A 27,757-nucleotide genomic window follows, 5' to 3' on the forward strand; every position below is an offset into this window, starting at 1 on the left:
GCCAGGATTACACAAGATGGTTACGGTACTGGGCGAGGATCTGGGAGACTCAGGTTCGAATCACCACTATACCACAGCTGGGTGTCTTCGGACCAGTCATACACTCTTTCAGCCTTATGTACCTCACCAGTTGGCTATGAGGGGTAAAAACGGAGGAGAGGAGAACATTGCTGTAAGTTGCCTTAGGGTTCTCCTTTGGAGAGAAAAGCAGAGTAGAAACATCTAAATAAATAAAGATGTGCACATGCAACACCACATAGTTAAGTTCCTCCTGCCTGCCAGCATCACATTTAAATTAAGTTTTAGGTAAAGGTGCAAGCACCGAGTCATTAATGAGCCATGGGGGGACGTCGCATCATGACTTTTTCTTATGGGGTGGTTTGCCATTGTCTTCCCCAGTCATCTACTCTTTACCCCCAGGAAACCGGGTACTCATTTTACCGACCTCGGAAGGATGGAAGGCTGAATCAGCCTTGAGCCGGCTACCTGAACCCGGCTTCCGCCGGGATCGAACCCAGGTCATGAGCAGAGCTTGGGCTGCAGTACTGCAGCTTACCACTCTGCGCCACAGGGCTGCCTAAATTAAGTTTTAGAAGTACAGAATAGTAGTGTCGCGTTACTTCCCAAATAAAAGAAAAATTCACTGGCACCTTAAAGGCTAATAGCGTTTTATGTGAATATGAGCTTTCGGTTGCCAGTCTTTAAGGTGCCATCGGACTTTTGTTTTGTTTTGCTACAAAAAACTAACATGACTACCCCTTTGCAATCATCAGTATGGATTCCTGATGGAGAACAGATAAGGATTATGGCTCCACTCTCCACCTTCCTAGTTCTAGTTTTTGAATCATATCCTTCTTTTATTTGATGCCAGCACCCTTGAATAATGGAGGATCTGCCTTCCTTTTCAAAGACTACTTTCTAATCTGACTAAGCTAGCAGACTACAAAAATATTTTAACACCGACTTCCGGTTTGGGATTCATGGAGGTCTAACGCAGCTCCATTCGCGGAGCTGACCGGACTGCCGTTTTAACCGGCCGGAGGGGTGAAAATAGCCCGCGGCCGACTGCTCTCAGGCGGGGAGCAGGCAAAGAACGCTCAAGACCCTAGGGTGAGCTAGATCTCGGACGAGGGGGGGCTCTACCCAACGAGTCTCCCCCCGATCCTTGAGGTCCCACCTTGCGACGGGTCGGCTATAATCTCTGCGGCAGTTTTGGGGCCAATTCGGCTGGCATAAGACCTACATACCCAAGCTTCGATTGGGGAAGGAAGCTGAGAGGAGAATTTAAGATCGAAACAGCGATTACAACCCGAGAAAAGTGAAGAGAAGGTAAAGATCGCTATCTTTTGAAACGGGACAGATTGATAAAAACAGCGAGGAAAGAAAGTAGATTTTTAAACTGGAACAGACTAGCGAAAAGGAGGTGAAGACTCGGCAGGAGTTGTATTTTAAAAGAGACTAAGTTTAAAGAAGTTATTACAGAAATCGGACTATTGTTTTGAATACCTGTGGTTTTGGAGCTGTGGGAAAAAGACACCATCGCGAGACCTGCTGTGGGAAGACGGGAGACAGGAAGTGCGTAACAACAATAGAGTGGCTGGAGAGAAGCGGCCCTTGCCGAAGGACAGGAAGTAGGGAATCGCCATTTTTGAAAGGGGAAGGGTCGCGGCTTCAGCGGAAGAGGAAGTAGGCCATTTTGGATTACAGCAACATAGAGAAACCATAGAGAAAAGACGCCCGACATTTTGGACATTTTAAAATTTTAATTTTGGCAAAGATTGGGACATTTGAAAAAAGAAAAACGTTTAATTATACGCCACGGAGTTAAGGAAGAGAGCAGATTCGTGGGAGCGAGCTAAAGCAAGCCCCACGATGTCGAAAGAAGAGTGGCAATCGGCAATAGAAAATCTGGATAAAAATCTGGACAAAAAACTTGTAGACATGATTAAAGAACTTAAGGCCACGAAATTGGAGCTTATTAAAGAGGTTAAAGAGGTTACACAGACAGTAAAGTCGGAGCTGTCAGAAGTGAAAAAAGGTATGGAAACGATTAGTAGTGAATTACAAGGAACGCAGCAGAAAGTTAAAACAGTAGAAGACGCGATGGAGAATTTAATAGACACGCAACAAACAGAGATGAGATTGGTGAAGGGGAGGATGTCAGTTGCAGAAACTAAACACATGGAGAAGCAGCTTCGCTTTCGTGGTCTGCCAGAAGTGGAAGGGAAGTCAGCGCAAGAACAGATGACTGAGGTGTTGGCTGAATACCTGGGGAAGGAGGAGGAGGAAGTTGTGGCTATCCTAGATGTGGCGTACCGTGTGAACTCGAAAATTGCAACCCAGAGGAAATTACCAAGGGATGTGATTGTGCAGTTTACAACTAGAAATATGAAAGAGAGGATTGTGACAAAACAGTTTCAAGATCCATTGGAGATTGATGGCAAGACGATTATTATAATGAAGGAACTGCCCAGATCAGTGTTATTGGACCGGAAAAAATATAAAGTGCTAATTCAGACTTTGAAGGACATGAATATCAGGTACAGATGGGAGCTACCGGAAGGAGTGTCCTTTGAGTTTGGAGGGGCAAAAAAACGCATCAGATCTGAGCGAGAGATGGAGCGATTTATTAAGGACAATGAAAAAGACTTACCAACAAAACTATGAATATGGAGTGTAAAGTATTATCTTGGAATGTAAATGGACTAAACTCACCGAATAAGAGGAAAAATATTTTTCATTGGCTATTAAAACAAAAATGTGATATTGTTTGTTTGCAAGAGACCCATATCAGAAAACAGGATGTAAAATATTTAAAATCTGGAAAATTGGGCAAAGAATTTGTAGCGGCCTCCAACAAGAAAAAAAGAGGAGTGGTGTTGTACATAAAAGAGGAGCTGCAGCCAAAATTTGTTATGAGAGATGTGGAAGCTAGATTTGTAGCAGTGGAATGCAATTGGAATTTAAAGAGAGTGTTGGTAGTCGGACTTTATGCACCTAACGGTGCAAAGGAAAGCTTCTTTGAGGATTTAAGGAAACATTTAGACGATCTTGTATATGACCAGATAATTCTTGCTGGAGACTTCAATGGAGTGACAGATTTGGAATTAGACAAAAAGACTACAACAGCACAAAAGAAAAGAGGACTATTGCCAAAGCTCTTTTTTGAGTTGATTTAACAAGAGACTCTCGAAGATGTATGGAGGAGAGAATATCCTAAAACCAGACAGTTTACTTTTTATTCTGCAAGGCATTTTACACTATCAAGAATCGACATGATCTGGGCCTCAAAAGACTTAGCGTTATGGACTAAGGAGGTAGAAATAATGCCGATGGTAGGCTCAGATCACAATCCAATTATGTGGAAATTTGGAAAAAGGAGAAAAAGGAAAGCCTGGAGAATAAATGAGGACTTGTTACAGGAAAGAGAGAATATGGAAATATTGAGAAGAGAGACAAAGTTTTTCATACAGTACAACGTGAATAAAGAAGTACCAACCAATAAAGTTTGGGATGCGTACAAGGCGGTTGTAAGGGGCATACTAATGGACTTAAATGGCAGAGCAAGAAAAAAGAAAGAGGAGAAAAGACAAGAGATTGAGGAGAAAATAAAAGCCAAAGAAGCACAGTTAAAAAAGAGACCAGGGAAAAAGAAAATATACCAGGAAATCAAAATTCTTCAAGAACAGCTAACAGCAATGAGTAATAAAGAATTGGAGTGGAACCTTAAAAGACTGAATCAAAAAGCGTTTGAGGGTGCTAATAAACCTGGGAAATATTTGGCATGGCAATTGAAGAAGAAAAGGGAAAAGAAAATAATAAATAAAATCTGTGAAGAAAATAAAACGTATTTGGAGCAGACTACCATTAGTAGAGCCTTTTATAAATTCTATGCTAAGCTGTATAATAAAAAAGAAGTAAACAAAGAATCAATAGCATCATATCTGGAGAAAACCAAACTTCCAGAAATCTCGGAAGCTTGGAGAAATAAGTTGAACAGTGAAGTAACTGATGAGGAAATAAGCAAGGCAATACAATCCGCAAATCTAGGAAAGGCGCCAGGGCCAGATGGACTTACGGCTAAATTTTATAAGACAATGGCCAATGAACTGGCACCATTCCTAAAAGAGGTGATGAATGGAGTTTTTAGGGATCAAAGGATTCCAGATACTTGGAGTGAAGCGAATATATCATTGATCCCAAAAGAGGGCCAAGACCTGACCAACGTGAAAAATTACAGACCTATATCACTACTTAATAATGACTATAAAATTTTTGCGAAGATATTGGCGGAGAGATTGAAGGGGTGGCTCTCGGAAGTCATAGAGGAGGAACAAGCAGGCTTTTTGCCAGATAGACAAATAAGAGACAATTTAAGGACAGTGATCAATCTATTATGACAAGCGTTGTGACAAAGAGGTTGGTTTCTTCTTTGTAGACGCTGAAAAAGCGTTTGACAATTTAAACTGGGACTTTATGTTTGCCACTATGGAAAAGCTACAACTGGGAGAAAGATTCGTCAGAGCAATCAAGGAAATTTATAGAGACCAGACTGCAGCAATTGTAGTGAATGATGAACTGACTAAGAAATTGACGATTAGTAAAGGAACAAGACAAGGTTGCCCGTTATCTCCATTGTTGTTCATTTTAGTATTGGAGATTCTGATGATACAAATCCGACAAGATGAGGAAATACGAGGAATAAAAATAAAGGACTATTCATATAAGGTCAGAGCATTTGCAGATGACATAATGTTAATTGTAGAAGACCCACTGGAGAACATGCCAAAAGTGATAGACAATATCAAGGAGTTTGGAGACTTGGCAGGTTTCTTCATTAACAAAAAGAAGTCAAAGATATTATGCAAAAACATGACTAAGCAGAAACAACAATTGTTAATGGAAACAACGGATTGTGAAGTAACCAGTAAGGTGAAATACCTGGGAGTTGAGCTGACTGCAAAAAATATAGATCTGTTCAAGAATAATTATGAAAAATTATGGACTCAGATAGAGAGAGACTTGATCAAATGGAATAGATTGAACTTGTCATGGTTGGGTAGGATTGCAGCAGTTAAGATGAATGTGTTACCAAGAGTAATGTTTTTGCTACAGACAATACCAATCATCAGAGACTCTAAACAATTTGAAAAATGGCAGAGGAAAATATCAGATTTTGTTTGGGCAGGCAAGAAGCCTCGAGTGAAAGTAAAAGTTTTACAAGATGCAAAGGAAAGAGGCGGAATGCAACTGCCCAACCTGAAACTTTACCATGATGCAATCTGCCTAGTTTGGTTAAAAGAGTGGATGACATTAAAGAATAAGAAACTATTAGCCCTAGAGGGATATAAAAATTTTTTTGGATGGCACGCATACCTATGGCATGACAAAGTAAAGGTCAACTCGATGTTCCTGCATCATTTTGTAAGGAGAAGTTTATATACAATCTGGAAGAAGTATAGAATTTACCTACAAGAGGGAACCCCCCTGTGGGTGGTTCCATATGAGGTGATTGATCCGAGAGCTGTTGATAATGAACAACAATGTTTAACGTACAAAGAAATAACTAAAACTGAAGTATCTAAACTTAGAATAAAGACGCAAGAGGAACTATCACCTAACTATGATTGGTTCCAGTATAGACAGATTAGAGACTTATATAATTCGGACTCTGCAAAGGGGGGTATACGAACAGAGAACTCGGAACTAGAGCAGACCCTTCTTAAAGAAGACAAGAAAAGAATATCCAAGGTATACCAAGTACTGTTGAAATGGTATACTGAGGATGAGATAGTTAAAACACAGATGGTGAAATGGGCTATAAATTTCAATAAAGAAATAACAATGGAGGCATGGGAATACTTGTGGAAAACTACAATGAAGACAACGATATGTACTAATATTAAAGAGAACATTTACAAAATGATCTATCGTTGGTACATGACACCAAAGAAGATTGCGCTAGGGAATTTGAACACTTCTAATAAATGCTGGAAATGTAAGAAGCATGAGGGCTCCCTCTATCATATGTGGTGGTCATGTGAGGTAGCCAGGCAGTACTGGGGTGAAATAATAAGAGAAATGAGTGAAATTTTACAATTTCAAATAAATAAGAACCCAGAACTCCTGCTACTAAACTTGGGAATGGAGGGAATTCCAGCCCATCATAGGACGTTAATATTTTATATGACAGCAGCAGCCAGACTTTTGTATGCGCAGAAATGGAAAGTACAAGAAGTGCCAACCATTGAAGATTGGATCTACAAATTGCTGTATATGGCTGAAATGGACAAGATGACAAGAAAACTGAGAGATCTGGACTCAGGGCAGTTTAACACAGACTGGGAGAAGCTGAAACAATATCTGGAGAAGAAATGGGAGGTGGGAGGAAAACTGTGGCAGTTTGAGAACTACTGAAATATAATAAAAGTATAAAAAAGAGGGGTGACTTTACCGGGGGAGGAAGAGAAATGTGAATTCATAAGCAGTTAGATTAATAGATTGATATATATATAGATATGTATAGGTTAACTGATAGAACATTGATAGAGAATAATCAATGATAAGGTTTAAACATGATGATTGAGTAACTAACAATATTTTCTTTCTTTGATAAGATTTATATGCACCAAACTGAATGTACAGAAGAGTCAAATTGATTGATTATGTGATGAGCTATATAGAATTACCATAAAAAGATGAAATGAGTAATATATAGAGAACAAATCAAATTGTTTGATTTGTTTGATTTAAATGTGGGAAATTTTTATGGTTTATGGTATATAGGTTTATGATATATAGAAATATTCAAAACTGGAAAATGGGATAAATTGTTTACCTAAAGACGTACAGTTTGGGTGTATAATAAGAAAAGTAGTTAAAGATGTACTGCTTAATATAATGGAGAATGTATATCTGTTTTAGACAGAGGAATTTAATAGAAGTAAGGGAAAAGGGACAAAGGGTGGGAAAGCTGTTGGAAGTCAACAAAAGGGGGGGAAAGGGAGGGGGTTAGAAATGAAAAATTTGGGGAAAATTGAATGTAATGTAAAAATAATAATATTCTAACCCAATAAAAATTTTTTCAAAAAAAAAAAATATTTTAACACCCCTTGATATAAGGTGTCAATGATTCCAAGATACTTGTCATTAATCCAACAGCACCCTGAATACTAAACTGAACTAGAATCTCACTGACAGTGCTGCGCAATGAATACCCACGGGTCACTCTGATTTCAGAACGGGGTGCCTTCAGCCTTTCATAGCTGCCTGTTATGGTATTCTAGTGTCAAGCATGCATAGGGAGGGCGGAGAGGGTTAAAAAAAAAATCAAATTCGCTCTGCTTATGAAGGTCTCCTGCTGCTTTTGACCTATTTAAAAGCCAGACTCGAAAGTGCACATTTCAATTACTGCGATTACTGCGGGGGTAGAGTGGGAGGGATGGGTTGGATTGGCTCTTAAAAATAACTAATAAGGATCAGAAATCTCTCCCTAAAGCAAACATGACATAGGTACGGGCACTGAACTGACAAAACTCTCAGTCTAATTCATTCACCATCTTATTATACAGAGGAATCAAAGGGGGTTAATTATGGGTTGCATCCTCTCACACAGTCAGACGTAAGACACCTGATTAAAAATGCCACAATGCTCTGCCTTCTTATTAGAGATATGCACATGCTCCTGTACCACCTAATATACCTTGATTTGCGCCAAGTGAGTATAATTCAGCGGACAGAAGCCAGGCTGCATCTAGGTTTAAATCTCAGCTCAGTTTATGGAGTCGCTGGGCTGCCTAGGGCAACTCCCCCCCTGCCCCCACTTAAACTTTCCCATCTGCAAAGTAAGAATCATGGATTGTCTACCTTGCAGGAGTGTGGTGCAACACTAACAATGAAGTAAACCCCCTGCTACTGTGCCAAACTTGTGATGCCCGTCCTCCACCCGCATTCTGCAACAACTAGTCAATGACTGGCAACTGGATCAAGGTGAGGAGGATGTCAGCCTCATTGCTTTGGCAGCAGAGATTCTGCCCTTGTTCCCCCAAACATCTGCTTCTCCTGAACTAGTATGTTTCCCTTTGCAAGAGAGTGCAAAAGTTACCAAACCAAAAGGAGTTCATTTTGTGGAAGGCAAAAGAATTTACAAAATGCACCCCCCCCACACACACACACACCACAACCCCTACCCAAATAAAAGAGTTTAAAACATAGACTTGCGGAGCACTGATAAACGTAGATTTCAGCTCGCGGCCATCTTGCTTTCCCCCTCAACCCCTACCTTAGCTCCTTCATTGTTTCCATTTATGTACGTTTGTACTCTAAAGCAAATACTAGTTTTCATACAAAATGGGTGGTGGGGTTTCTGAATATTTTTGTTTATAGCTGCCATTAAGAATTCGGGGGCAGCTGAGCTGAACTTGAAAGAGACGCTACAATCTGTGTAATTTTCTAACTGCTAGCTGGAGAAAGCCCTCCAGGTCAGTTAGCAAATGGTTCTGCAGATTTCACTGCTTCGTTACATAAGTTAATTTTATTTCAGATGCAAGATCAGGGAGGATTACTTACTTAGGTTTGAGTTCTGCTAGTTTTCAAACTGTGAGCAAAGGCTGAGTATGCTTGGGAGATGGTTCTAATTAAATAAACAACAACCCTAGAGCCACAGCTCCCAAAGACAGTCTTTAAATGCGAAATCAAAAAGAGTCCAGTAGCACCTTTAAGACTAACCAATTTTATTTTAGCATAAGCTTTCGAGAATCAAGTTATCTTCGTCAGATGCCTGATACAGAGACTGGTCAAACACAGAAGAGCAAGAGAGGGAAGAGGCAATTAGGGGGGGAGGGGGAGGGAGCAACCAAAACATTCCTTTGCTAGTATATCTAAACATCTCCTTTTGGTGTGTGTATCAGTTGGCTTCAAAGGAGTTTGCCCTGTTAGTTTGTAGAAGCCCAACAGCTAGACCATCCAATTCCAAATGCGGTGTGTTACAAAGGATTTCCCAGTGTTCTTTTCATATAGATTACCGCGCAGTGCCATAGACCAGCAAGTGGAATCAGATTCTTATACTGCACTTCCAGTCTCTACCCACTAACAACTGTATTCAAGCAATCAAATATACATCCCCCTATCAAGTTGCAAGGGAAAGCTATTTTCAGAAGGGTACTCTGTAGGGTGGAGTGAATGCCTAGGAGGCAATATGCTACAGAAAACTATTTACCATGCTTTTGTGGGATCTGATCAACCTGGTAGAGAGGTCAGAGCAGCCCCTAACAAGAAGAAAATATCTGTGAAAAACACGACCTCCCTTGCCAAAAAAAAAAAAGCCATTAAAGCAGAGGCAGGATCACACAACTATGAATTCCACTGATTCCTTTTTAAATACAGGGTGTACTCTTCTTCCATCACTAAAGGTACATGGGAAAAAGGAATACACACATCTACTTCACAGGGAGACTCAAATTCCAAAGCGGATTCTTATTTAATGAGGACATCTCAAAAACAGTTGTACATCTTATAATTGTCTCAGGAGTTATACCCTATATCAAAGAGATGGAAACACGTAGCATCAGAACTATAAAATGGCCATTTGTGCTAAAGAGCAAGGTGTACATAAAACCAAGGCCCCAGCAGCAGCTCTGGAGATCAAAGGTATTTGGGCACACACAACCATAGAGGGCTGCAAAGCTTAAATATTTTAACAAACTTGAAACACAGTTATGACCTGCCAAGTGCGCAAATGCCTCCTTAAAAAGAACCTTGAGTAAAAGTGCATAGCAAGTGACAAACAATACCTCTTTTCCACATGCCTGAGTACATGTACTCCTCACACACACCACATTCAGAAGCAGAGTATCTTAAATGCAAGGAAAATTCCCATGCAAGGCAAGCCGTCAGCAGCTTCCCACCCATTTAATCCAAACAGGATCAAAACCAGCCTGCTCTGCTACTGCTACCCTCTAGGAACTCGGATGAGAAGGCAGGCAAGCAAATGAGGGAGAGAGAAGCCAACATGCTTTGTTTGGTTTGTTTAGCCGACCTGCTACAATCGTCTGCACTGCAAAGATGAAATTTTTACAAAAAGGACCCACCTATAGTAGAAGGAACCGATGTGTGCACAGCGGTACCGCTTCATCATAACCCCCAAAGCCATGGCTACCCGACACTCCGGTGCCCGGGAGTGGCCATTCCCTGGAAGCAGATTCTCTGACGTTGTACAGCTTCCTGATAATGCCATAAAATGACTTTTACTAAATCAGGAGGATTCCCATGTGGCAGCAAATCCCAGGAGGACAAAACCCTCCCAGCTGTCCACTGTTTTAACTGCAGCCACACACAGCATATGCATCTCATTTCAACCATCATTCTTTCTGCCTCGCCCTCCCTCCAAATAAATAAAATTAAGGGGAAGGACTGTGGAGCCTGGTTAGGAAAACCTTCAGATTCCTGATCTCAAATCCACAATATTATAACCTGCTGCTTGCCGTACCTCTACTAAATGCTGAAGGTCTCCTTGGCTTGGTTTGTCAATTAGTCTCTGCTTTTACAACTCCGGGTATTTTTAACAGCACATGCCTAAAGTAAAGTTGTGTGCTCTGGAGGATTTAAAAAACACAGCAGATTGCAACCAGTATAGTAAAAATACGGAGACAGGCTCTGTACAGCAAGGCCTCTTACAATCACCATGCACCTCAGCAGAATCCTTCATTAAATATATCCAAAATATGCTCAGGGCACAAGCGGGAACACGTCACAGACCACTGGCTTTAGTGGTATATTTGGGTGGATCTCATTGAGCCAGATTGTCCGAAGACTCTCTGAGCAGAAGGAACAAGCAGAGGATTTCTAAGACACTGGGAACCACATAGGAAAGCGTTTGCGCTACATGAATAGCTGGGAACAGCTGTTCCCTGCAAGTCAAAAACAAAAACAAAGCTTGCAATGAAGAAAGCACGCTTCTCATTCTGCAGTCTCTCCTCAAGCAGGAGGCACAACTGAGCGCACCACTTTTTGGATCTTTGGTTTGTAGCGGGAACAATCAACCTGTGACAAAGACAGCAACAGGGGATGCTCCTATGGCATCGGGTCCAAGGCCTGCATCCTTGCTTGCTGAACCCATGTTGTGCTACCAGCCTGCTTCTAAGTTCAGTAAACTAGAGGAAAAACTACCCTCAAAATCGGAAATTCATAGGTACTTTAGTGTGAAAGTGAACCAATTTCTATCTTTTTATGTTAGAATTCCAGTTGGTTCACTGCATGCTCTCCTTTGAATTTTTAAAAAGCAGAAGTGCACCACTTAATAGCTAGGGAATAATTCACCCGAGTTAAATATTAAAAGTGCGCTCCTCCTTAAGGACAGAAGTGCCTGGTTGGGCCAGACCAAGGTCCGCCTTGTCCAGCTTTCTTCGTAAGAATTCTAACAACCAGCAGGTGCTCCAGGGTTTACATGAACCTGATCAATGATCCAGCGGTAGAACATTATGCCTACTTACTTGTGCCTCTTAATGCTTCAGATTTATGATGTATGGCACATGTTTAAAATACTGGCCTACAGGGTTTTCTTTGAACCTGGCACACAAGTTTGCGAGGGCTGCTTCACACATCAGTCTAAAATGGGTCCATTTTAAAAACTGCACAAGCCCTCATTCAACTCCTAAAGAACACAGTAGCTCCAATTCTTTTCTTCCACCATGTCTTTATTGTGGAAATAATCTCTAGGAAGTGTATACTGACCCCAACTCTCCTACATATGCTTCATATGTCACTTTGGACTTGGGGTAAATTAGGATTTAAAAAATTCTCTAACTAGGAAATGCGAATTCTGCAATTGGAACAAAACTATGTAGATTAAGCAAATTGGGACATACATGAATGATCAGGAGTATGCTGGAGTTTTAAATGTTTTGTTTTCATTGTCTTTTATTATCTATGTTGTTTCATGCAGGCTCCCTGGAGAGTTTTTTTTTTAAAAAAATAAATATTTTCTAAATAAATAAATATCAAGATTGTTTGCAGTAGATGATCTTTCACAGCAGATGTTAAAGGTGACTAAGTATAAAAACTAATGGCTACAAATTAGCTAGTAAATTTAGACAGAAGATTGTAATGGTGTTTTTAAACTATCAGGGGGATAAGATTTACGCAACCATCACTGTCAAGAGCCCTGGGATCAAAGACCACCATGGAGTTCAAGAAATATTTATGAAGACTATTTTGTGATATCTTAGTCTCAGGTTGCATGGGATGGGGTACTTGGTAGAGGACAGAAGAAGAGAGAGTCTTGTATATAAGCACTCCTTGGTAGAAAAAGCGTCGGTACCTGGAGTACCTAATCTGGCCATTAATGATGGAACACGCAGAAAATGATGACCAACGTGACAGCTGTTTGATACGAATGATTAGCAAGTTCCATTTTACTGTCCGATTTTCAAAGTATTGTTTCACACGGCAAAATATGAAGCAGGGCACCTAAAGATTCAGTCTGATGGGTGCATTAAAAGGCAGCCACACCACTAATACAGACAAGACTTCATTAAACATTCAGTCTCTTCAGCAAGGTTGCATGTCATTTCTACAAGTGCCCATCAATTTCTTTCCAAAGAGGAGATATTTTTGCAGGCAACTAACACAGCACTTTCTGAACAGGCGGCAGACTGTCTGATGTCAAGGGTAGCTAAGACAAACTTCAAGCAGGTGGGTAAGGCAGGCATGAAGTTAAGAATGCTGGTGTATTTGTACCACCCCTACAGAAACCGCAGCGAGTTTTGCCATTGTTCAACATGGCCTGGATGTCCAAATCCTTGCCTCCATCCAAAATAGACGGTCCTATTGTTATCAGACCTCACTGTTCAACCAGGGCCGTTTCCACACAGCACTAAATATAGCGCGAACCTCCGCATTTCTACCACCAAACCCCGCCAGTACCCGTCTTATTCCGCTTCCATTTATCCCGCTTCATGACGCTTTTTAGGCATTTCGTGGGAACTTCTGAGGATGATTCTGAACGATTTGTGACGGCCCATCCTTGGGGAGCCCCGCCCCCTTTTCCTTTTCCACTCCGTGCCGACGGCCAGCACAGTCCTTTTTTTAAAATGGCTTTTGCGCAATCACGAGGTTTCAATGGGGGAAATTTCCAGTTCGACACGTAATGCATACATTTAATGAAATGTATGCACTGACAGACAGAGCACCCATATTTTCTGAAGAGCTTCCCTGGGTGCCTGGCAAATGGCACAGCCCCACCAGTTTCTCCTGGTCGGCACTTTTTTTGTTTTTTAATAAAAGGATCGGTTTGCCTGGTTGCGACTTCTCCGCAGGGGTTGGCAGTCAACTGCTCCTGATCAATGTATGCTGTGAATCAAGCAACACAGAGGCGGGCTCTCTGCTCTAGCGAGTTTCCCTGGGAGCCCGCAAAACAGCAGAGTTCTTCCAGTCGGAGCCTGCCCTCCAGCACCCCCCACGTTGATTTGTATCTGAGGTTTCTGGAAAGACCGTAAAATTCCTCCACGGCCGGGGGTGGAGGGAGAGAAACAGACAAGCTGGGAGCAGTGGTGACCACACACACACCCCCGTTAGGGCGCACTAAGAGGCTCACTTTCGGCGCAGGTCATTCTACCTCCTCCGCTCTTTCCAAGCGGGTGCTCAGCTCACTGTGGCCTAATTCTGGCTGGGGCAGGGGGGGCGGGGGGCTGGCTGAAAAGAAGTTGCTGTGGGGAGAGCTCTGGGCTTGCCGTGTCTTGGAGGACCCCCCCCCCCCGCGGCCCCAATCAGGGCGCATTGTGGAGCCGGGCCCAGTCCGGCTTGTGAGGAGGGCGATTGCGCCCTGTGGGAGGGTGAGGAGAGGGGGGGGCGGGCCGCGAGAAAGCCCCGGCACCCCTGCCCCTCCCCTGCCCTGGCCAAGGCGGCCGGGCAGCGCTGGGGCGGAGAGAGCCCGGGCCAGGCGGGAGGGCTTGGCGGTCATGGATCGCAAGAGCGGGGAGGGAGGGCTGCAAAAGCCAAGGGCTGGTGGGGGGGGGGTGATGGCTGGCCAGGGGGTGGCGGGCCGGGCGGCAGGGGCCAAGCCACCCACCCGCTCCTTTTCCCAAATGCATCGGCTCTGCTCCAGCTTGGCGCTCAGGACATGGGGGGGGGGCTTCTTGCCCTCGGGCTGCCAGCCCAAGACCCTCGTCGGCGCGGGGTGGGAGTGGGGGTTATGCAGGGGCAGGGGCATGTTGTCAGAAGAACGGGAGCAAGAAAGTTTCTCTCCCCGTGTAAAAGAAGTGGTGGGTGTCGGTTTCTGAAGAGCCAGGCCAGAGTTGTGGCGGCGAGTGCAAAGTGCGAACGGAGCAGGCGAGCGCTCCTGTGTGTCTCTCCGCCTGCAATATGTTTCTCGAGAAGCAATCCCAGTGTGCTTCGAGAAACATTCGCGGGCAACTGAACAGGCCTATCACAGGCCACCATGTGGGAGGAGCGCTGAAATTGACCAGTGAAACCACGAAATAACACAAAAGTCAGTGACGAAAGAAAAAAAACGGAGACAGTGGGCGGCAGGGACCGGACGTCAACTGTGACAAGGGCAGTTACCGCCCACTGCCTCATGATTTCTGCGGCATGTGTGAACAGCCGGGAGCGGAACAAGGCGGAAGGCGGCAGAAGAAGGCACAAGGAAGCGGATGCTTGGTAAGTGATACATTGCGATACGTTGCGCAAAACTTGCGGTATTTTTGCCCATGTGGAAACGGCCCAGGTCCCATAAAAACTTGTAATGGTTCTGCTGAGACATCACTAGAGTCTGTTAATACATGGTTGTGGATGTTTATAAAAGCAATTTCAAACTCTGCAGAAAGACAGGACACAAGGATGAATCTGAGTCAAAATAATTGTTTGCTAGCTCATCTCCTTTTTCTGCCTACTGTACAATCAGAGGAATACAAGAACAGCCCTGTTGTATCAGAATAGTGTTTTATCTAGGATAATATTCTGTTCCACACAGTGGCCAATTAGCAGCACACAGAAGAACAAAGCTTGCCGAGGGAATATGAGCATGGCTTCTGCAGTCCTCCTGACCCACCAATTCTTTACTGTTCTTTGAAAATGTGAACAAGCATGTAGATATTAGTGACCCACAAGACATTATATACTTGGAAGGTTTTTGACAAGATTTCTCACCAAAGGCTCCTCCTGGGTAAGCTTAGCAGTCATGGGATAAGAGGATGGATCCTCTTATGAACTGAAAATTGATTAAATAACAGGAAGAGTAGGAATAGATGGACAGTTCTTGCAGTGGAGGGAAGGAAGCAGTGGGGTACCACATAGCAGTGCGAGATCCGAGATTTGTGAACTGACAGAATAGTCAGATTTATGCCAATCCAGCATGAACTGGTTATCTTAAATCACATTAAACCATCTCGGATCAGATCTGGGGATCTGAACTCTACTGGGCTGGATTATTAAGCCATAGGAGCAGCACTGAGAGAGAGAGGGTAGTGCCAGCAGTGCAAAGTCGAGGCAAACCTCGCACCACAACAGGAGAGCAGCACAAGGCCCATATACAGGGCACAGAGGCCTGGCACTGGTATTCAGAAGTTTACTCCCTCTGAATATGGAAGTTCTCTTTAGTCACCACAGCTAGCAGCCAACGATGGATCTTTCTTCTTCCATGAATCAGGCTAATCCCCTTTTAAAGCCAACTATGCTGGTTGCTACCACTACATCTGCTGACAGTGAATTCCACGATTTAGTTACTTGTTGAGTAAACAAGTATTTCTTTTGGTCCATCCTGAATATATTGCCCAACAACCTCATTAGGTGTCCCCAAGTTCTGTTGTTATGGGAGAGGGCAAAAGGGCTTTTGCTTACAGGGAACACCATTAATGCACTGTCCAGCCTTTTGCTGCTCCCCTGATCTGGCTCTGTATTACTTTCTGACCGCAGCCTATGTTAAACCTCTGGAACGGACCTTTGGACACTTACCGTGAAGGGTCCTTCTCCTCTGAGGAAAGGAGGACATCTTGGGTGATTCCCACCATCCAATCAGGGAGGCAGGAACTAACTTTCTTCCTCTTCCTGTCTAGCCTGTGGGACCACCCTCTCTTCAGTTCAGGTGACTCCACAAAGCAGTAACATTGAATTTATCATTCAGCGACTGTCAATACTGAGAGAAAAAACACCTGTTGCATTAACATGTACTGTAAATAAAGCATAACCCGGAAGAGGTAGAAGAATGAGGCAGCAGGGTAGAGAAGGACGGAGACCCGGGGAGGGCAAGATGTTCTCCTTTTCTCAGAGGAGAAGGACCCTTCACGGTAAGTGTCCAAAGGTCCGTTCTCCCTCTGAGGCGGAGGGCACCTTGGGTGCTCCCAAAGCAGTTTCCAGTTTCTGGGTGGGATGTGGTCTTCGTCCACGATCATGCACTGCAGTACTTTTCTACTACACTCAGTGTCCACTGAATCATATAGATTTGATTTGTAGCATCTTAATAAGGTCAAGACTGACATCCTTGCAGCCTTGCAGCCTTCTTCTACAGAAGTGTTCCTGTGTAATGCTGCACTAGTAGTAGCATCCCTCAAAGAGTGAGCTGGTATTCCACAAGGAACCTCTACGAAGAGAGTTTTTAGGAGTTTCGATAGTGTATGTTTTGCTATTGGCACCTACCACTGCTGAAGACAGTTTCTTCCCCAAATTGAGGGGAGATATATTTAAGAACAGTAAGACTGACTTTCTAATGTGCACTATTTGGAGCAGATAGGCCTTGAGCCTCCTTCTGACATCTAGGTTGTGTCAGAGCCTCTCCCTAGTCTATTTAGGGTACAGGTAGAAATATGGTAACCTTATCTCTTGCAAACTATGCAGTTTGGAATACGCTTTTGGAAGACAGTATGAGGCATCACCTTACCATTGGGAAAGATACAGAGTTCAGGTCTGACTAAATCTTCTGGCAGATGCGAACATAATAAGGAAGATAGTCTTCATTCTCATGCTAGGAGAGTGTTGGCCACCTCTCAGGAATATCCCCATCTTAGGAAGGTGTTCCTTTCTATTTCCACACTGTTAAGCAGAGTAAGTCTAAATGAAAAGGCCAAATCGGTCCCTGCTGTAACTTGACCGGTGAGGTCAGTAGGATGAAAGGTGGGAATATCACCATCTGTTGGAGGGTGGAAAGGCATGGTCTGTTACTGGTAAGGGTAGTATTTTGTTTTGGGACCAAGTTTGGGGATTATTAATTGGTTTATGGTTTAGAGCACTCAGCCTTGAACCTTCTCCCCAAATATTCTGGAAAGGGGAGGACCTTTTCTGAGGAACCTTCACTAGGAACAGACTCTCGTTTCCCTGGGTTGGATTTAGTATTCCCAGACTACTCCCCCAGGGGTAATTTCTACAGCTCTAAGGCTGAGAATGTCTTAGGTAGTAAATACGGGTAGACCTCAGATTCAGACAGCTAGGCTGACTGTTCTAGTAGGGATATTTTCTCCTCTTCCACATCTGAAGGAATTCATCCTTCTCCCTGTCATTACGAACTCTATCTGAGGGCGATCCCCCAGCTCCGTGGGGATCCCTGACTGATAAACATTACAAACTGCCTTATTCTGACTCAGACCATCGGTCAGTGTTATCTCCTCAGACTGGCAGCAGGTCTCCAGGGTCTCAGGAAGAGGTTTTTCTCCTCATCTACCTAATAATTTAAACTGTAGTTAATGGGAAACAAACCTGGATCCTTTGCATAAAAAGCAGAAGCTCTTCTACAGAGCTACAGCCTTACTCATGGAGGGAGGAGGAGGCAGATACCACACCACTATTTCCTCCCTCCTGGTTAGCCTTAAGAGTTAAAAGGTTCAAAGACACTGGCAAATTTGCGCCATTTATACATTACCCATCTGACAGGGAAAGGCAGGGCTAGATCCTGTTGTAAAAGCAGGGCTAAATCCAAAGGGGAAAGGCCTGCTGTAAAAATCTCCAGCCAGGAGACTGGCATGGGCACATTCACATGGTGCCAGGGCTGAGGAGATTTCTGGAATCTTTATAGGGACAAGGTGCTTCTAACTGGCAAAGTGACAGGATTTCCTCCCTCATAGTCAGTCTAATTGCTGACAGGAATTCTGGAGGTATAACACCCTCGGAACACTTACGTGGCCCTCCTGGGCTTGTCGGCTGTTGCTCTTTTTTTTTTTTTTTTGGCCTGTCTTCAGACTCTGCCGCTTGTGCATCGGGGAGCCGGGCCGCCCTCAAGGGCTTGTCGGCGCCAACAAGGTCTGTTCCCACAGCCGGCAGAACGACTCCATGGGAACAGCCAGGGACTGCCTGGATTATGTTTCAGCCGTGTCTCTCCTGCCAGGAGATTGGCAAGCGTGTCGCGTTGTTTCCCGCCAAAATTGAGCTCCGCCAGGTGGCGCTGTTCTCAGCTGGCTGGCTGAGACACGCTGTTTTAACAAGCTCCCTCTGTGGAAGATGGGGCTGTATAGAGGCCTGCGTCTCTTCCAAGGCCATTTCCTCGCTGGGGAACCCATACAGCCTAAGAGGCATGCTGGTGCTGGCTGGGCCTGTTCCTGCCGCCAGTAGGACAGCTCCGTGGGAACAGCCCATATTCTCCTCCATGGAGCTTTCCTCAGAGTCCGATGACTCCCTAGAGACCATATCATCCAATTCTTTTCTTTCTTTGGCAAGAGGAGTAAAAGAAGAGGAAATGGGAGGAGAGTAAGGTAATGAAGTAAGTAAGGAGTAAGGTAAAGAATGGTTTAAGGAAGAAGAAAGATAAATAAGAGATAGAGAGAAAAAAGGCAGAATAGCTCGTCTGCTGCAGAACTGCTCTCCCTGGAGGCAGGAACAGAACTGAAGAGAGGGTGGTCCCACAGGCTAGACAGGAAGAGGAAGAAAGTTAGTTCCTGCCTCCCTGATTGGATGGTGGGAATCACCCAAGATGTCCTCTGCCTCAGAGGGAGAATGCTCCTTCTACCAAAAAAATGAAAGGAACGCACGAGTCACTATGTAAAAAAACAAACAAACAATGGTGCAATAAAAGAGAGCAGACATGTTTTGAATTAATAATTTTTACAGTTTGCAGTAGCATGGGAAGCACCCATGTTAGAAATGGGACCCAACATTGGTTTTTAAAAAATGCAGTTACTGCAAGTGTTATAGATCCACTGAGCAAATTGAAAGACAGACCTTCCAGAGGAAGGAAGGCTATCTGCCAGAAGGAAGAGGCACAAACTCCTCAGTGTTTTCAACAAGCAAATTGAACATTTACTTAACACTCTCCCATCAAAGTCAATGGAATATATCATTCATTAATAACCATGAATTAAAAACAGGATCACTTTAAATAAAGCAATATAAAATAACAATAAAATTTCTCCCAACATTGCTAATTTTTTAAAAAACAGACAAGAGACTGCAGAAGCCATGAAAAGCCCAAGGCCTGCTCCTGAGCTCACCCAGTAGCCAAGTCATGACTGAACAGGAGGAGAATTTCTTTGGAACACCATTATTCATATTGGGTGTTCTGACAAACTGGAGCTTGATCAAACCAAGGTTTGACTCAAGCTCTGAGCATGGAGAGAGGTGGGAGGAGCAAGCACAACAACAGCTGCACTCATGATGACCAATCTGTGCAATTACAACTGGATGTCATGTCTGAAGGCATCTTGTGTTTCTGTGTATGGGAGACCAACATAGCAGCCACCCATCCAACCTGTCATGTATAAAACCAAACCAAGTCCATCATGGATTTGTAGCTGAGGTGTATCCTCTGGCCACTTCAGGGGTTCATAAGGCCTTTAGCGACAACTGTCATTCACTTTGAGATTCCTATTCGGGACAGCAGCCTTTCACAGAATTAACAAGACTGCTAAAATGTTTGCAAGGGTTTTCTAGCACCATGATTTTATTGTGTTTCTCTGTAAACAAAATAAAATAGTGCTACTGATTGAGGCAGCACAGCCAGGGCTGGCCCGCCCATTGAGGCCAGGCCGGCAGCTGCCTCGGGTGCTAAGGCGCTGGAGGGGGCGCTGGCCCGGGGGCAGGGGTGCGAGCCACTGAGCGGGCAGCCTCCCAGCCCTCCCGCCCAGTTGCTCTGTGCTGCTGCCACTGGCACACAGCTGTGAGCCAGGTGCAGCAGGCGGTCGGGGGTGGCGCGCGGAGCATCTGAGCCGGAGGGCTGGGAGGATGCATGCCGCCGTGCACTGCCTGCCGCGCCTGGCCTGCAGCTGCTGCACCCAGCCAGGAGTGCGCGCTGGCGGCGGCAGCATGGGGCAGCTGAGCGGGCAACCTCTCGTTCAGTTGCTCTGCACCTGGCCTGCAGAGCAGCTGAACGGAAGGGCTGGAAAGCCCCCCTTGTGCGTGCCAGCCCAGCGTGATGATGTCACACGCAGTGACATCATCACGCAGTCCAGCGCATGTGCACAGCAGCAGTCTTAAGCTGCCTCAGGCGCCAGCAATGTTAGAGCCAGCCCTGACCACAGCATGACCATCACAAACAATGATGCTGATGAGAAGGAGAAAATAAGCACGCAATAACATTGTAAAAACTATCTAAAAACTATCAGGACCTCTTCCCTACTCTCTTTATCACCAGAAGAAGGAAAGATCTGAAACTGGAAGATCCTACAGCTACTTGAATATGGAAACTTCCTTGACATTATAAGATTAAACCCTCTTTAAAGAGGTTTTCAGCTCTCAGAGATCTCACATTCAAATAACCGTGGAATCTCTTAGTCAACAAGTGATCCTAATACAAGCATGGCCTATTTGTAAATCTCAGTAATTCAAAGATCCTTGCATGCGGAATAGTCCCTGTAGCATGCAGAACATCTTCTGCTACATGGAATGTAAAACATCTTATACAGTTGCTCCCCCCACAGGCTCCCCAGATGGCATCATATTCCATAATTTCAGTGGGTGAGTCATGTCATCTGGATCACTGAGGTAGAGTGTATACAACAGGGCATCGTACAGTTTCCCCCCAGGTCTCTGAAAGGGGCTATCATGCTGTATGGGGTCTGTTAATTGCAACAAGTACAATATTATCTGATAGAAAAACAGAAGTAAGAGTGATCCCTTCCACCAATTTCTCCTGTGTTGTCTGTATACAGATTAATGTAGGTGGCCAAATGTTTGGAAGAGGACAAGATAGGTCCACTTGGCTCTTTGTGAAGATTCCTACCTCTCCTCAGCGGATCGAAGAGGTGGAAGACGGAGGCTGGTATTCCTGTCCAACTTCGACTGGCTTTTGGTTCTTTTAATTGACCCTTTGAATCTTTTACTGAAGAAGCCCTAAGAAGAAAAAAGTCACAGGAAGTGAAACATTGAAAATAGCTGTTATTTTCCTTTTTAAAAAACAAAAACAAGCTGCTAACCAAAAAGCTCTGTCATTGGGTCGTGATTAATTTGTTGACTACAGAAGGGATCCTTTGTAACAAAGTGTTCTGGTATCTGGGATTCGGGGGAGGAAGTTCCTCAAGTCAAGGTACAGCCTGGATTTCTCCATAATTTCTAGGACACACTGGACCAAATAATTTCCAGAGTATCCACACATGGGCATTACACACCTCGCCTGAGTAAAGACATCTGTACATCAGATAGCAGGATTTTAACTAATTTATCTGGGCTAAACCACCTGCCCCCTAAGAGAAGAGAGAGACTCAAACCCTTGCTATCAGATTTGCTGGTTTGGCACTACTGTCAGCTTAATAAATTGAGGAAAGATATTTCAGTGCATGGGAAAGTTAGTAGTTAGTAGTAGTAGTAGTAGTTAGTAGTAGTAGTAGTTAGTAGTTTGTTGTCTTGCAGATGGAGTTCTGTGCTTGAAGACTCCATGAATTACTGCACCACTAAAATTTAATTCCAAAGGTTTATTTGTCTCCAACTCCACACAGCAGAAGAACGCAGAAACTCTACTCCATTTTATCGTTAATTCAAAATTAAATTCCGTTTTGATGCTCCAACTGCTGCCCTAAGTTTTTTCATTTAATGTTTTTATTTGAAATTGCTATTAAATAACCGCATAGTTTTAATAGCATTTTATTATTACTGTAAATCACCTTGATGGCATTTTAATTGGAAAAGTTGGGTTAAAAATTAAATAAAGTCAAATAAATTATGAGTCCTCACACAGAAGCCCAGTCCTTAAAAGGAAACTTGGGACAATGGTTTTGAAAGATCATTAACTGAATTTAGTCAACATCTCAAATCAGTTAATGAGAGAAAATGGAGAAGCTGACCTCTCATTAAAAGTGCTAGGGGAAAAAAAGCAGAAGGAATGAGGATACTGGGGTAAGGTTTCCTAGGGTGAGAATGAAAAGACAGCTCTGAGTGTTAAGTGCTGTGTATTTACAGCAACGTACTGCACTGAAACTCAACATGGTTTACTGGAACTTTGGGCAGAGGCTTGAAAAAGTGCAAAAGCAAATAATCAACACATGTCTTAGGCTCTCTTGGGCCCTGTTGGGATTCAACTAGAATAATCATGTTATCTATATAAGGGAAAGAAGGGGTACACACAGAAGGCTGCAGAGACAATGAGGCAACAAGGGGAAAATACCAACGATAATTAATATGATGCTTAGAGTGGTCAATGCACTTCACATATATTATCTTGCAGTAATCCTTACTGATAGTCTAAAAGGTAGGTCAGAATCTACATACCTAATTCTGAACATAGCCTCAGACTGTAGATGTTTTATTTTTATATATATTTTGTATGTATGTATGTTTGTACGTATGTATGTAATATATATGCACATGCACAGTGGGGAAATGTACAGAGAACATGCATTTTCCTACAGCAAATGCTTTAGAAATAGTGAAATGTTCTCCGAATTTACTTCTCAGCTTGAAAGCAAAGCTTTCAGGGAGTAGAACCATCTATTTCGTCTATCTTTTTAGCAGCTATTTCCTACGGTTCATTTTTGTGCAATGGTAGGCACTTTGTGTCTGTTTCTTTTCTATTCAAGTGATTTCAGGCAGTAAAGGATTGTGTACTGGATGCAGCAACGTTATGATGCTACACAGCCAAATATATTTATTTGTCGATATCAACAACGGGCAAATGAAGCCCATTTATAGCAAGGGCAATGCTTTTTATGAAAGTCAGAGGAGTAATCCTTGCAAATCAGGGATCACAAAATAAACACTTTTGATGTCCTTTTGCAACGATCCTTGAAAAACTGGCTTCTTTGAATTCCAGTGATGGCTTTCATGGAATGGGTCCATCTTTTGGTTAAGCCATAATACTTTATAACTGCTCAGAATGCAACTCTTTCAGCCACCCCCACCCTGACCAAAAAAAAGTTCAAGGGGAAAAAAGTTTCTTCAGTCATCTTCCTTGAGTAGACGTGGGTTTACATTTCCACCATAAGGCGAGTCACACCCTTTTGAGACCAATGAAGTCAATGGGATTAGAAGGGTGTACTTCTGCTTAGGACTGCAATATTAACTACTTTATTTACCAGTCCTGTATCCACACAGGCTCAGAGAGATTTATGACTACTTTTCTAAATCCAAATATTTCTTTTTTTAAAAAAACATATTTTATTAAAACAGAAAATAGCATTGAACTGTAGAAAAAATATCAAAAGCAGACTATGTAACAGAAACTGACATTAGACAGTAAATATAATATCAAAACAAAATATGTAACAAAGTATTAAAACCACATAATATAACAAATATAACATTAGGGAACAGACATCAAAAATAGAATATATAGCAGATTATTAAAACTACATAACTTTTCTCCTCTACATCCTCCCACTTATTTATGTTAAAATATATTATACTTGCCATTTTATATTCAACATTTTTTTAAAAAATGTATCTTTCAGCCACATAGTAAAAAATAAATAAATCAAATTTTCCTGAAATTCTGAAATTGGCCTATTATGCATATAAGAAGTTAATTGAGCCATTGACACATAAACATACAATTTATTCACCCATTCAGTCACGTCTGGACAATGTTCTCCATTCCACTTTGTTGCATGTACTACTCTCGCCACTCTCACCATATACTTAAATAGTTCACTGTGTTCTTTCGTAATATTACTTGGTAAAATATTTACCAAATACAAATATTTCTAATAGTCTGACTGATTGCATATCCTTGAACATATTGACAGCTTTAAAATAATTTAATAAAAAAGGAACTGTGGCTGTAAATTTGAAAGAAGTAAAGCAGAGAATATAGCAACAGATGTTTAACAATGCAAGTTAACTGTGCTGAGCTGATAGCTGAATCAAAGCTTCTATTTGATAATCTCATAAAGATATATTACTGTTTTTGCAAGATCTCAAAAATGGGAAACATTAACAATCTCTAGATCAACAATACATGAACTAACACATTTCACCATTTTTACACCTTCTCCCTCTCCATTATCTTAATCATACTCCCCCCGCCCCCAGTAGTCTTTAGGGACAAACAACACGCCTGGACTTCCAGTTACAGAATTCCAGCATTATGTGTAGCTGAGGAATTTATTAAAAGAGCTATCCAGTAAGTTAGTGTTGGGGCCTAATTAAATTATATTGAATAGTATTTATTTATTTGTGTGTGGGGGTGCGCGCAAGCACGTATGCATTTGTAAAGTGCTGACAAGTGGTAGCTGATTTATGGCAACCCCAGTGGGTTTTCTAGGCAAGAGACAGATAGGTGGTTTGCCATTGCCTGTGTAGACCCCGGACTACCTTAGTGGTCTCCCATCCAAGTACAAACCAGGGCAAACCCTGTTTAGCTTCTGAGATTGGACAAGACTGGGTTACGCCTGGGCCATCCAGGCCATACCGCTTCACAACTCTGTGTCTAATCATAGGCCTCATTTTTTATAGTCTGTACATGCACTAAAAACATACATTGATCTGAATGTTTGCTCTAAGTGGAGAAACAGTTTAGAAGTTTTAGGAAGTAATTCCTAAACATTCTCCCACTGGAGATCCAGGCCCTGCAGGACCTATTACAGCTCTGCAGGGCCTGTACAGCGGAGATGTTCCACCAGGCCTTTGGTTGAGGACCAGCAGGTGTCCCCCCTTATCCTATCTAAGATTGCTACCTCTTCTATGACTGCCCTCGTTTTACTCACAGCAATGACCTATGCGGGTCTTTTATTAGTATCCAAAGTAGCCTATGTATAATGGCACTGGAGTATTTTAATATAAGTTTTTAAATCTGTTTTTAAAGTTGACTATTAATTTATTGTGTTTTAATGATGATTTGAGCCGCCCTGAGCCCATTCATGTTGAGGGCGGGATATAAGTCAAATAAAATAAATAAATAATAATTATTATATCTAGGGCAGACAAAATCCCTTGTACGTGCAACAGTGAAGTCTCCAGACTGGTTTGTGCTTACTTCTAGGACAAATTGAACCTATAGAATATACCTCTCCAGGCTACTGAGTCAGGGCTGAGTTAGATGACTTGAAAATTCTGTCCCTGATGGTATTTTGGGCCCCTAAAAGAAGTGTGGGGAGTCAGAGAAGAATCCCTTCTATACTGCTGTCACACAAATGCCCATTGCTTCCCCATTAACTGTTGCTACCTCCACCCCTTCTCCCTTTTCCTGTTGCATCTGCACAAAAGCACAGGCACGACAGTGATAACACTGCCTTTCCCAACAGCCCTTTCCCCCTCACTTTTCTTTTTTCTACCAAGTTGCATTGTAATGCTACATCATATCTCAGCAGGGAAAGATGAAAAATGAGTGGAGCATGTAGGTAGCAAAGTGGAGCTCAGCTCTGACCCCTTCCTCTAGCAGTGATGAAGGGAAAGTCCACATGGATGCACACACACCCCGCCATGCTTTAATTCCTCTTTCAGCCAGATTAAAGCAGGTTAATTTTAAATCCAGTTTAAAGGGGAAAACCCCAAGAATGCCATGAGCTGTAATCGGAACGAGCACTTCATCAGGTGGGCGATCATGTGAATTGTAGGGGCTTCTTGCTTTCCACGTGGAGAAGAAAAAAGCAGTATGAACACAACCTTAGTTTGGATGCTACCCTACAGAATATTTAGTATATCAGTTAATCTAGCCCCACATTTCGTTTACCTCTGGTTCTAGCCTCCTGCCCTATCCATCATTTTCTGACCTAGAACCCTCCTCTCTGTTTTCCATATCTGATTTTTCAAGCCTGTGGTTGGGTTCTTGGATGTGACCCTGATTTGCATAGTTTAAGCCTGAGCATTGGCTTTGTCTCTGTTCCCTTTGGCTAGCCTGCCAACAATGCCAGAGAGTCTCTCCAGCATACTACCCGTGTTGCTTGTCACAAGTCTGTATCCCACTGTAACTTCCCAACAATGCCAGTACCGCTTGCAACCTAACAAAAAGAAGGCGTCTCCACCATACATGCAAAGCAGCCCACTTGGTGTTCAATAAATCTGTTTTATCTTCTTAAAATTGGGGACAGTGGTGACCCATAGACATGCCAGAAAATTAAGTGGCTGCAGAATACGCCAGAGAAGGAAAGTGCTGGGTGAAGCTTTAGCAGAGGTGAGCACCACATAGGCAAAGCATATGTGCCGCAGGGGAAGGAAGCAAACAGTTCTAAGCGTGCAAGGAACAGAACTTAAAAAAAAAAAAAGAAATAGGAAGGGAGGTACTCCCAGAGTTAAATGCTTCCAGTGTTAAGCTGTATCTAGCTTCACCAGCCGGAATTAACTGCAAGGCAAAGAAATTTGTTCACTGACAACTGGGTTGTAGTCTATAAAACTAAAAAGAGAGAAAAAAAAAACCCCAAAGCATCTAGTAAAATCAGCTGATCAGGCAAACTGAAACAGATGAAACTCACCAGGTACACCTGCATGACAGCATATTTGAACAAAATGACATGAATTATGGAGACATACTGGTACTTGGTAGCAACTATAAATTCATTTTTTAAAAGGTTACTGAGAGATTACTGTAAACATATCTATGAAATGGTTTGATCTACGCACAGCAAGCAAAAAAGGAAAGGGAGATAATACAAATTTGAGGAAAGGACAGGAATAGAAAAGTGAAACAAATACAATCATGTTTCATTCTATGCTTCATCTTACATCTAAAAGGAGAGGAGGCTATGTTTATACTCAAAGGAAGGTTAAAACAATTGAAAATTTAGCTTAGTGCGATACAGCAGCTGAGCTCCTCGCCTCGCTTTGTTTCAAAACACATAAGCCAAAGGAGAATGTGCTTTTTTTTAAAAGGCTCAGCAAAAAACACATCCCAGAAGATTTTCCTCAATGCAGCACATAATCAGCCTGTAGAATTCAGATGAGATATCTTAGAAACAAATGTTTCAGCCAGCTTTTAAAAAGCTTATATATTTAGATAAAATGGAACATAAGAAGGAATAACCACTGCAGTTGCATTAGCCAAGTTTAACAACATGAAGAGAACAGTACTCTTACTCTGGTGTGGGGGGGAGGGAGATGCACACTTATTAGCTACAGGAGGAATTACTCCCCACCCTGCCCCAAGCAATACAGTTTTACCTACAGGTTGAAATATTTGGGACTTGACATTTATGGAACTGCCCAGGGAACCAGAGAAGAATAACAGGCCAGTCCCCTAAGTCTTGCTGCATCACCAGAAAAGAGCTTAGAGGGGACCCCACCAGCTGCTGTAGCAAGACAAGTTTCAGCTCTTACATTAAATGCAAGAAAAGTTGCCACACATCAGAGCCTTCCTCCATTGAAGGAAGAGCCACAAGTTGGAAGAAGGCTTCTTAGGCTGGAAGAGGCTTTAAGCTTTGTTCACTGTAGTGATCAGAAGCCCTGACCTGGCACAGAAGCTAAGAAGGATCAGGGAACATTC

The 27,757-nt window shown here is 42.9% G+C and overlaps 1 protein-coding gene across 6 annotated transcripts in view; it reads right to left on the minus strand.

Moving 5' to 3' along the window:
- RASAL2 (RAS protein activator like 2) overlaps positions 1 to 27,757 on the minus strand; it is a 271,541-nt gene that overhangs the window by 49,944 nt on the left and 193,840 nt on the right. For all 6 annotated transcript variants that reach the window (XM_054980121.1, XM_054980117.1, XM_054980119.1 and 3 more), the window contains one exon: positions 21,134 to 21,243. In XM_054980121.1, coding sequence (XP_054836096.1) covers positions 21,134 to 21,243 — 110 coding nt within the window. The remainder of the gene's footprint in view (positions 1 to 21,133; positions 21,244 to 27,757) is intronic.

This window comes from Eublepharis macularius, chromosome 5, assembly GCF_028583425.1.
Source record: "Eublepharis macularius isolate TG4126 chromosome 5, MPM_Emac_v1.0, whole genome shotgun sequence".
Taxonomy (NCBI): Eukaryota; Metazoa; Chordata; class Lepidosauria; order Squamata; family Eublepharidae; genus Eublepharis; species Eublepharis macularius.